Source organism: Agrilus planipennis, unplaced genomic scaffold (genome assembly GCF_000699045.2).
Source record: "Agrilus planipennis isolate EAB-ADULT unplaced genomic scaffold, Apla_2.0 scaffold328, whole genome shotgun sequence".
Lineage (NCBI taxonomy): Eukaryota > Metazoa > Arthropoda > Insecta > Coleoptera > Buprestidae > Agrilus > Agrilus planipennis.
The window spans coordinates 8,824-21,013 of record NW_020439082.1 but is presented as its reverse complement, the minus strand read 5'-3'; the positions used below and the strand labels follow the sequence as shown (position 1 = coordinate 21,013).

Genomic DNA, 12,190 nt, shown 5'->3' with positions numbered 1-12,190 from the left:
TTATAAATTCATACAGATGGTGTATGCCCATTTGACGGATCCCAATAGGTACGCTGTTTTCAAATTATCATTTGTGTTATATACTACTGTTTGATTTAATATGAGTGCAAAAAAAGTGTTCATATAAATATTGCGTAGTTCTGGAATGCACAAATACAAGTTTAAATACTCCAGAAAAAGTATTTATTTGTTTGCCATCCGACCAAAACCTTAGAAGAGCATGGCAACGTGCAATGAGGAGATCTGATTTTGTATCCGTCAAAGGCACGAGATTTTGTTGTGAAGATCACTTTAAAGTATGTTTATAATATTTTTTTTAACAAATATAGGTTGAAGAGGACATGGAAAATTATCTTTATATAAAAACCATGAAATGTGGAAGAATAAAGCTTAAAGAAGCTGTCATTCCTAGTATTTTTGATTGTCAAAAGAAGCGGTCCGAGTTGCATACTCTTAAAACTAGATCATTGATATAGAAAAAAGAGTAAAGAGACATTATAAAACAACTGTTGCATGAAAATCCGGTAAATGAGGAAGTTCATTTGGAGGCTAATAAAGAGGAAGAGAGTAATATTCAAAATCCTACTTCAATCGATCGTGGTATTGGTATCCAACTTAATTTGAAACCACCAAGAAGATCCAAAGCTATTTAATGTATAAGGAAAGACTTGGTTCAAATAACGTGTAAAAAACTAAGATCAGAAGATACTACTAATGAAGGTAATAAAAGACAACGAAAATGTGAAACCCTGCCTCTCTTTGATTCTCAAAAAGTTTCCTCAATAGATTTAATTGCATCCACGAGTGGTGATACAACATCTGGCACATCTGTGTTCTCAGGTTTTGATATGTCCGAGGGTTATGTACAAATTTGGAATTCGAAAGAATACACTCAAAAAGGAAGTATATATTTGATTGAGAAAAACCCAAAACTGTATCTAGGAATTCCTAGCAATTCTTTGTTTATATTTTTGTAACGTTGAAGAAAATTAAACTTGATACATCTTGCAGGATATTAGCTGATGATTTCTGTTTGTCAGTTACGAAAGTATGTTCAATAGTGCAAAATGATTTTCCTTTACTAGCTAAATTCCTCAAGCCCTTCGTTCAGTGGAAAAGTTTATTTGATGTACAACAACTTCCGATTCCATTTAGACATAGATACAGAAGAGTACAATGCATAATAGATTGTTTCGAAATATCGATTCAAAAACCAAGTAATCCAATTAACCAGTCATTTTCTTGGTCTCAATACAAAGGCTGCAACACTATAAAGTATTTGATAGGTTGCACTCCAGATGATTTAATTTCCTTTATCTCAAACGGATTTGGCGGAAGAATCACTGATAAAATGATTGTAGAAGAGTCTAATTTCTTAAGTCTAGTTGAAGATGAAGCACAAATTATAGCAGATAGAGGATTCAAACATCTTGAAGAGCAGTTGGCAACCAGAAATGCACAATTAGTAAGGCCACCATCTGTTTCATCTGCAGAAAGAAGTTCAAAAGCATAAGTAAAAGAGGAAAAGCGGATAGCAAGCTTACGAGTACACATCGAACGTGTAATATCAAGAATCAGGGAATTTCGTATTCTTCAACCACATGCCCGTATTCATTTACGGTTAATCAAGTACTTAGATCTAATACTACAAATTGTTTGTGGAATTATTAACATTCAAAGTTTTTAATTAAATAAGAAACAGCTATATTTTTTAACGGCTTTTATTTTAAAACATTATATAACTTTATAATAAATAGCATTAAACCAAAATTCATTTGCCTTATTTATTATATCCTTAACAAGTTCACTATCATAATCGCAATATTTAAGCGATATATGTTTTGTTGTTTCAAACTGAGGATCCGCCGCTACGAAAATACTTTTCACTTTTTTGCATAAAAACATTTGCAACTGCATCTGATAAAAATATTTTGGTTTTATATTGCCATCGGAATCTAAATAATTAGAAATGGTTTTATAGGAAGAAGGGCTTTTAATTTCTACCACAAAGTTATCATTAATAGCGTCAGGTGATGCTCCTATAAGTGCAAAATCTTTCGATAGAAAAATTCCAGCCTTTGAAAATTTTGTTGATGTTGCGATAATTTTTTTAAGATAGCGTTTTCTAATCTCAAACCACGCGACATGGCTTCTGTTTGAAATATTTTTGCGCCCAAAATAGTTTCGATAAAGCAACCATTTAATGTTTTACATTTTATAACATCATAAACCTTTGAAGCTGTAATCTTAGCATATCTCATTTCTTGCCATACTTTACTTGTACCTTGCCCCCTAGTGACTTTTTCTACTTCTTTAATTAATTGTTCATCCATTTGTTTAGTGCAGAAGTCAATAAAATGTTCAATAGTTTTTGGCNGATCACTTTAGAGTATGTTTATTAAACAATATAAATCAACAATCTTTTTATAATATTTTTTTTAACAAATATAGGTTGAAGAGGACATGGAAAATTATCTTTATATAAAAACCATGAAATGTGGAAGAATAAAGCTTAAAGAAGGTGTCATTCTTAGTATTTTTGATTGTCAAAAGAATCGGTCCGCGTTACATACTTTTAAAACTAGATCATTAATACAGAAAAAAGAGCCAAGAGTCATTATAAAACAATATGCATAATAGATTGTTTCGAAATATCGATTCAAAAACCAAGTAATACAATTAACCAGTCATTTTCTTGGTCTCAATACAAAGGCTGCGACACTATAAAGTATTTGATAGGTTGCACTCCAGATGGTTTAATTTCCTTTATCTCAAACGGATTTGGCGGATGAATCACTGATAAAATGATTGTAGAAGAGTCTAATTTCTTAGGTCTAGTTGAAGATGGAGCACAAATTATGGCAGATAGAGGATTCAAACATCTTGAAGAGCAGTTGGCAACCAAAAATGCACAATTAGTGAAGCCACCATCTGTTTCATCTGCAGAAAGAAGTTCGAAAGCAGAAGTAAAAGAAGCAAAGCGGATAACAAGCTTACGAGTACACATCGAACGTGTAATATCAAGAATCAGGGAATTTCGTATTCTTCAACCACATGCCCGTATTCATTTACAGTTAATCAAGTACTTAGATCTAATACTACAAATTGTTTGTGGAATTATTAACATTCAAAGTTTTTAATTAAATAAGAAGCAGCTATATTTTTTAACGGCTTTTATTTTAAAACATTATATAACTTTATAATAAATAGCATTAAACCAAAATTCATTTGCCTTATTTATTATATCCTTAACAAGTTCAATCAAACAACCATTTAATGTTTTACATTTTACAACATCATAAACCTTTGAAGCTGTAATCCTACCATATCTCATTTCTTGCCATACTTTACTGGTACCTTGCCCCCTAGTGACTTTTTCTACTTCTTTAATTAATTGTTCATCCATTTGTTTAGTGCAGAAGTCAATAAAATGTTCAATAGTTTTTGGAAAAGATGTTTTTCCAAAATGTAGTGATAGATGATAGTTAGAGAGGCTGGAATACTTATAGTAGGGGTAGTGATACCGTGTTATACTATTCTCAAGTTTGCGCTTTTTACTTTCTTGCACATATTCATTTAATAATGTGTCGTCATAACTGGTGGTTAATTTTTTCTTACTAAAATCAGCAGTAGAAATACACTTATTTGCTGACGATGCTGCCGATAATAACAACTTTTTCCAATAACAAGTTTTTTCTGTCGGTGAAGGATCTTCGTTACGACGATGCAGCCACATAACAAAAGCCACCGAATGCTTACAACCACCTTCGGAGGCGGCACAGTCGTTGCATTTTACATCTATAACAGTTTTATCAAAAGTATTTATAATACATTTCACATTATAATTTGCTGCTTTAATCTTATGTGCCGGCGTAATTTTTGCCTTTATTTCGCAAAGTTTATTTTGTTGTCTTAACTGAACATAACCGACAGCATTGTCCCCGTGGTTTTGTCTACCAGATCTGCAATACAAAGGACATATTATGCCTATCAACAGTTTCTATTATATAATTAGACAAAAACTTTTATTAAACAAATATATATAAATATATAAACGGTTTACATCTTATTGTACTATAGTCATTAGAAAATAATGTTAGTAACATTTTAATCTTTTGGTGTTTTCAAGATAATTTAATATAAAGTAATAATGTATTTAAGCAGTAGTAATTAATCAATAATCATTTAATTTTAGTAGTCTTAACATTTATAATATGTACTTACATATTTCTATAAAACACAAAAATTATATACTGTATAAATAACTTACCTTTAAAACTTGATTCCTTTCATTTCTGAGCTGACATACTCTTTATTTTTATTGAAATAGTCCATAATTATCAGTATGTCAACTTGGGGTAGATTACCAGAATCAGCTTTACTATATCCAACTTCAACTGAACACATTTTTTTAAAAAGTTAATAATAACAGTAAAATGCTAAAGCACAATACCAATGGCACCTCTCATCTGAGCAATCGTTAATGGTTGCAGTATACAACCGAGTCAAGAGTTGCGTATAGTGACGTCATGAGCGGCCACGTTGGGTTCGCGACTATTACAATTTTTGATGTCTTATATCTCGAAAACGGACATAGTTAACCGAATGAAATTTTACAGGTGTAATGTGAATATTAAGTACTACCGAAAAACGTTTAAAAATTACCAAAATTGAATTTCACGGAACAAGCCCATTATCAGTTTATTTATTATATTCTTCTAAACCATAAGTAATAAGAAATTTCTTTAATTTTTGGTTGCAGCATCTGCAGGATTGATGAAACCATAAATACTTTTCAACAGCTGGCATACTTTATTGGTATCATCGGAAAATCCTTGCGGTTGATCCATAGATACTTCTTCTTGGATATCTCCAGTGAGAAAAGCAGCCTTGAAATGAAATTGTTTAAGTATCAAATCTTCTTGAACCATTACTATGGTAAAATCATCCGAATAGTGGTAAATCTGGTGACAGGACTACTACTTGTGTAAATCCCTTAGCAACCAGTCTTGCTCTATATTTAGGTGAACTTCCATTGACATGAGTTTTAACTTTAGAAACCCATTTATTGCCCACAATGGTGGATCATGCAGGTGGTGCAACTAATTTTCATACTTTATTCTGTATTAGGTAAGTAAGTTTATCCTGCATCGCATTTAACCATTCCTGTACATCTTCACTTTGTCCGGTTTGTTGATATGTTAAAGATTCTCCTTCCATAGCCATGAATATATTTTCAACTTCAGAATCCCTTAAGTAACTTGATGGTTTCAAGGTGGTTAATTAATCTTAATTGCCTTTGCTTAATATTATTTACAGTTACTTAGACAACAGGTAAATCATTTAAATTGGCTCCCAATGGATGAGTAATTCTCTACAGGTAAATATTCTTGTCCATCTTAATTATCTTGTGCAGATTCATATTTTTCATTGTCTTCAATATCTACATTATTTTAAAATTCAGCATCCTCAGGTAAATATAAAAGGTGTTCTTTATCAAGGTAAACCTTGTTTTCAGCACTTTGTATTTTACCAGTAAAAGTAACATTTCTTTCAATAATAACAACCTTTTTCAGTATTCCATATACGCTTTGACAAGGTCATCATACCCCAAAAATATTCCAATGTTGCCTTTTATTTGCAGTTCTGATCTCTGTACAGGTGGTAAATGAAAAATGATTTTTTCTCCAAATATATGTAATTCATTCAAATTTGGCTTCTTGTTAAACCTGTTTTCAAAGGGTGTCTGGCCAGAAATACTGCCCTAGTCCCTCCACAATTCAAATTATTAAAGTATATAGAGCATTGTTCATTCCTTCTGCCCAGAGTCTATGTTTGATATCTGCAGCATAGCTTCAGTATAGTGCGGTTCTCTCTCTCAATTTTGTTCTGGACAATATAGTACTGTTTTGTGATGTGTAATTCCAAATTTTTCCAACAGCTGTGTAACTTCTTGATTGACAAACTCAAGATCGTTGTGAGCCCTAACAATTTCAATGCCTTTGGGACAATGTTTCTCAGCTTTCTTAGCATAATCTTGTAAACAGCTAAGTGTATCTGATTTTGCAGCAATAAAGTAAACTGTACGAAAATGTGAATAATCATCTTTGCCAAATAAAAATTAGCGAAAACCACTCAATGATTTTGCACTCAAGGGACCGCACAGATCAGCATGTACTATTTCATCTATACGACTTGTTTCAGTTTTACTCTTGGGAAATGGTGTCGATTTTATAAACTGCACATGGTTCGCTGAACAATTTTTGATTATCTTTTACTTTTATATTTTTTCATTATTTGAACGCTTACCCATAGCCATGACTTCTGTTCGTTTCAAAAATTTACAAAAGCTCTTATCAGCTTCCAATCTCAAATTTTTGTCCATTGCAACTCCAGCAAAGAATAGATTATATTGGGGTTGAGGAACATACAACACATTTGAAATATGTTCTTCAGTCGAACTTTGTCCATTGTAAGCTAGAATATTTATGTTTCCTGGTCCAACACCTTTCGAATATTCACCATCACCAATTCTTATGTGCATTTTGTAATCTAAGGGAGTATAGTCAGCAACCCAGTCTATTCGGTGAGTCATGTGGTCACTATCTCCTGTGTTCATAAAGCAAATGTCGATTGCTGCACTCTGTGAGTTTTGCATTGTGTCCAAAGCTTCTTTTATGAAATCCTTCATCTTTGGCTTGTCCAGAATTATTTGATGGCTCGGGATTATTTCCATCAGATTGGTTGAACCAACATTCTCTTGACCAATGACCAGGTTTATGACAAATGTGGCAGTTTCCAGGTCTTCTAACTTTATTCTGGTTTTGGTGATTCGATTTAGAAAATTTATTTGGTTTCTGTGATATGAAGTAGATGATAAAGCATTAGCGTCTTTGTCTCTCTTATTTTGGCGTATCCTTTCAATCATTAATCTTGAAGTTAAGTTTGTTCTTGTTCTATCGGACTCCTACGCAATTATGATATAATCATACTTAGAAGGGAGTGTTAACAAAATCTTGGTCATCACATAAAGATGTGATGACCAAGATCTTGTATACTTTCACCTAATGTTTTCAACCTATGAGTCAAATCCTCTATAGTTGAAATATGAGATGTCATATCATGTGAAGGATCATTCGTAAAAGAAAATCACTTTTGTTGTAGAATATACACGACCGACTGAGACATTTGTTAAAAAATACCCACTTATTTGTCCCACATATCTTTTGAAGTTGTCGGGTTAATAGTATACATCACAGTTTGCTCTGAAAGAGTGGTGACAATTACCTTTTGAGCTATTCCGTCTGATCTATTTCATTTTGTTTTTGTTTTTTCATATTACCCTTTCTACTCACTTGTTGCCGTGTATGGCGGTGCCTTACCGAGAGCATTCGGGCAGGCGACGACAACCCATGTGTCTGTAGATTTCAAATATACTTGTATTTGGAATTTTCATACATTCGAATTTTCTATACCTTGGAATCTATTTATTCGTGTTAGTTCTGAATCCATCTTGATACAATAAATTATGCAGCAACAACGGTTTACATTATCAATTTCACTAATTTACACGAGGCCGAAACATGACCCTAAAGCGCAGTTACTAGTTTAAATTACCCTTTTTGCACTACGGCTCTAATAATATTTGTTTTTTTGCGAGTCTGGGCCCATAAATTGTTGATAAGTAGTCTTCAAATCGATAATTAACAGAGTAAGATTTATTTAAGGCACACATTTACGTCTTATTGGTGTATACATCAACTGGATATATCTACACTTAAAACAAAAGAAGACAGCAGGCTTTCTATTCAAGTAGTTGGTACGCCTGTTAAAAATATTTCAAGTACAATTTTAATTCAAGGAAATATTCTCAACAGATTATTTAAAAACTGGTGAGAATTTTAAAGTTTATATTATCTTTTTTGCGGTATATAAATGCTGCCGGCGAATTACCTATATACATTAACATCCGCCAATAGTTTCATCCTTAAAACGAACGCAATTTCACTTTTTACTTGGGTAAATTTCATCCAAAGACAGAAATATGTACAAGCTCGGAGAAATTGTAAACCATATTTTTCCGATTCGCCATGAGCACTAAGAGAAAAAAGGACACGACAACGACAGCACTCACTTCGTTCGTGTTGTCCTCCCCTACCTTTATGAATCTCTGTTTGGTGTGTTTGTTATAATTGTTGGTGATATATGTGGCGATATCCCGCCGAAGGCTCTTTCGGTTAATTCACTTCGAATTAAAAGACTGCTTTTCTTTTTACACTTTATTCACACTATTTACATTAATTGCTTGAGTTGGATATATAAATTGATTTGAATTGTATATGAATTGAATATAGAATTGATTGAAGCTGAATTGAATTAAATTGTAATTTGTTTGAATATGAATTTGGTTTTGATTGTGAATATGAATTGAATTGGTCCAGAACTTAAATAGTCTACACCAAAATAGAACACGCCCATAAGTTAACAGACCCCTTGGTCAATGCTTCTGTTGTTACTATACACTCTTCAGGTGCCCAGAGAAAGTCCGGCGTGGCGTAGTTGGGGATTCGGACTTTCCCAACATTTGGTACCTACCTGTAGGGTGTAATAAAGAAATCCAAAAGCTGTTTGTAACACAATTTGAACTTACACAGGAATTACGATATACATATATATACAAAATAAATACAAACTAAAAACATTATAAAATAAATATACAAATATCGAACACATCGACACCGAACAATCTCAGCAAATAAATAAAAGCATTCTTCGGTTAAATATATTTAAATTAACAAAGGAAATTAGCAAAAGGTTAATAGGCAGCAAACAATCAATGCCACTGAGTTGTCGTTTGTGAAAATTATGACGACCAGACGTCTTGTACGTTTGCTTTCAACGTAGCGGCATTAAGTCCACCTTATGGTGCATTTTATTATAACAGGTTATTTCGCCAGCGGACATTTAACTACTTCTTACTTTTTCCTAAAGTTCTAAGATTAAATGTTAACGGTTGAAGGAAGTCTTTTATTCCATTCTCACCAAGGCTATTTTCAACTAAATAAAAGACACGTAAAACGACACAAAGCATTTTCATGTCGTATACAAAAATCTGGTAATTATTCTGACAAATATCAAGTTTGAATCTCTATCTTTCGCACGTTATTTATTTTTTAAACGTAATTGAGGCATTGGTTATTTAATTCTTGTAATCGCTGCTCCGTTTGTTTCTTTTAAAAATTCAAGAGCATACAATTGCTGACTTACTCTTACTAATGAGCCCACTGTGATCTGGAGCATTATAGAAAATTTGATAAACATTTTACTATTAGCAGGCTAATAACGTCATTTTGGTTTATATAAACCATGATTGTAGGGAATCCGAATAAAATTAATTAAAATATTGTCATTTACAATGTCTAAATATTTTTTTTTTCGTGGTAAGCATTATACTGACTTGATTTAAGTTTTCCCCAGAAAATTAGCTCTGTTGAACCCGGTATAACTTCATATGGTGAATTTTCAATTTTCCATGAATTATCGGAGACACGTATCTGTATTCAAATTTGAAGTGGCATTTTCATTTGCTCAGAATTCTCCAAGGATGTCATTGTTATCGTCGGAATCATCCTCTTGTACCATACTAACATTTGTTTTTCTTGCATCCAACATTGACGAAACTTCTATACAAACTAGAGTGGTCCGATGGCCCGAAACTGGAGACTTTTGGAGTGGAAACTTCAGAATAATACACACAGGATCGATGGAAGGTAATTCGGGGGTAGGATTCTAATGAGAAGGAAAGCAGTGCAAAGTGTAGAAAGTTATTTACAAAAAAGCAATAAATAGCTATGGTTAAATTAAACTCGAAGCTAGGAAAAGCGGTATTAATGCAGGGCTACATGCCTACATCATCTTAGAATGATGAAGATGTAGAAGCGGTTTATGCAGATATGGAAGACGTGTTAAGTAAAAAAGGGCACAAAAACCTAAAAGTTGTAGGATACTCCAACGCAGTAACAGCTGAAGATAAATAGAAATGACGAGAGACTGTTAAAATTTTGCGATAAACGTAACTGTCGTGAATACTTATTGAACCATCACGTGGAAGATGCCAGGTGATTTAGGGAGATATCAGTTAGATTACACACTTGTTAGGCAAAGATTTGAAAATCAAGTGAAGGACTATAGGAGTTATCCAGGAGAAGATATTGGCACCGATCATAACGTAATAGTTTTGAAGACCAACCTTAAATTGAAAATTATGAAAAATAGGGAAGGTAGGAGGCGTTTTGACTTAGAAAAGCTAAATTGTACAAGGACAGACAAAATACTAGAAGCGACAGGAGAAACGAATGTCAGGGACATAGAGACAGAATGGAACCGCTTTAAAACGTGCCTAATGCCAGCAGCTACAGATATACTAGATCTTAAACAAACCGAAAGTAGGAAACGCTGGATAACAAACGAGTTTGTAAGACTAATAGAAGAAAGGCGGAAATACGAAAACAGGACAGACGAAAAAGGACAAAAAAAATATATAAGGCTATAAAATAAGAAATAATTAGGAAGTGTAGGGCAGTTATGGAATAGTTGATAAGATCTAAAGAAGTAGAAAAAAGTTTGAAGCAGGCAAAACCGATGTGCCTGATAATATAAGAAACGAGGCAGGGTCATTTTGATAGATATTGAGGAAAAGACCTATAGGTACAGATAGAACCTATACTCGGGTATGAGTTAGGAGATATATTAGAGAAGGAAGATAGTGTTGAGATAGGGGAGCTAGGTTATACCATAATGAGAGCAGAGTTCGATGCAGCTTTAAAAATCTTATAGAATAATAAAGCGCCATGTACAGATGGGATACAGGGGGAAATTCTAATACATGCAGGACAAGAGGTTAAAGATCGTCTGTTTAAGCTAGTTGGTCACATTTACGAGACGGGGAAAGTCCCAGAGGATTATAAACGGAACGTGGTAGCAACCATACCTAAAAAGAGGGGCACGAATAGGTGCGAGACATTTGGAACAATTAGCTTAACTTCCCATGCGCTAAAAATCTGAACTAGAATTATGCAGAGGAAGATGGAAAAGAAGGCGGAAAAACTATTAGAAGAAAATCAATTTGAACAGGGGAACGCAGGAGGTCATTCTATCTTTACGGCTAACAACAGAAAAAACAATTTAAAAAGGAAAGGGTGCGTATATAGGATTTGTATATTTAGAAAAGGCATTAAATGGGACTAGGGGTTAAATATACTTAAAAATGTAGGGATGAGTTACAGAGGTAGGAGAGTGATACGTAGTTTCTATTAACAGCAACAGGCAGCTATAAAGCTGGGTCTGCATCGTAGAGAAGCAGATATTAGGAAGGGAGTCAGACAGGGATTCACACGGTCACCGCTACTTACGCATCGAAGATGTGATCAACATCATTACAGACAGTACAACTAGTAGAGTAGACATACAGGGGCAAAAGATTATTATTCTAAGATTCTAGCAAGGATGAGTTAGGGATAGCTTTAATCAAAACGGAAGCGGTTGTGACAAAACAGTGTTGTATGAAAGAAAAAGTAGGGATACGGCTAATATACAGATAGGAGACGAAAAATTAAAAGAAGTGACTGATTTTAGGTATCTAGGAAGTCAGATAAATCAGGATGGAATAGTAGTAGGAATATTATAAAGCAAAAGATAGCGCAGTGTCGAGTCGCCTTCAGTAAAAAGGAGTCACCTTCATGCTTTCGAATGGTTAATTTATAAATTCAAAAAATATTGTTAAGGGTACGTCTGGAGTTCCGTGCTTTACGAGTGCGATACATGGATGGTGGGCGCGGCGGAAAATAAAAAGTTAGGCCTTCGAAATGTCGTGTTACCGGCGAATGATGAATATACCGTGGAAAGAGAAGGTTAAAAATTAAGAGGTATTAGAAATAGGAAAACAGAGAACTCTATGGAATTCAATAAAATTAGGCGAGATAGGTTGGTAGGACGCCTTCTCAGGCATGAAGGTCTAGTTAGAAACATAGTTGAGGTAGAGACAGGAGTTAGGAGGAGTAGAGGTAGATCTAAATTAGAGTACTCTTCACAAATAGTTAAAGATGTGGGATGTTCTGGTTTTAAGAAAATGTGAAGATTAGCTCAGGATAGAAAACAGTGGAGGTGCGTGTCCAACCAGTCTTAGGACTGA

At 33.7% G+C, this 12,190-nt stretch overlaps 1 protein-coding gene across 1 annotated transcript; it reads left to right on the top strand.

Moving 5' to 3' along the window:
- Positions 1–54: 54 nt before the first annotated feature.
- On the top strand, positions 55–1,708 carry LOC108741863. The gene is given in 3 exon segments (XM_025977401.1): positions 55–296; positions 330–899; positions 1,012–1,708. Coding segments are annotated over 2 exon segments (714 nt in total). The 5' UTR covers positions 55–296; positions 330–861; the 3' UTR covers positions 1,688–1,708.
- Positions 1,709–12,190: the final 10,482 nt, after the last annotated feature.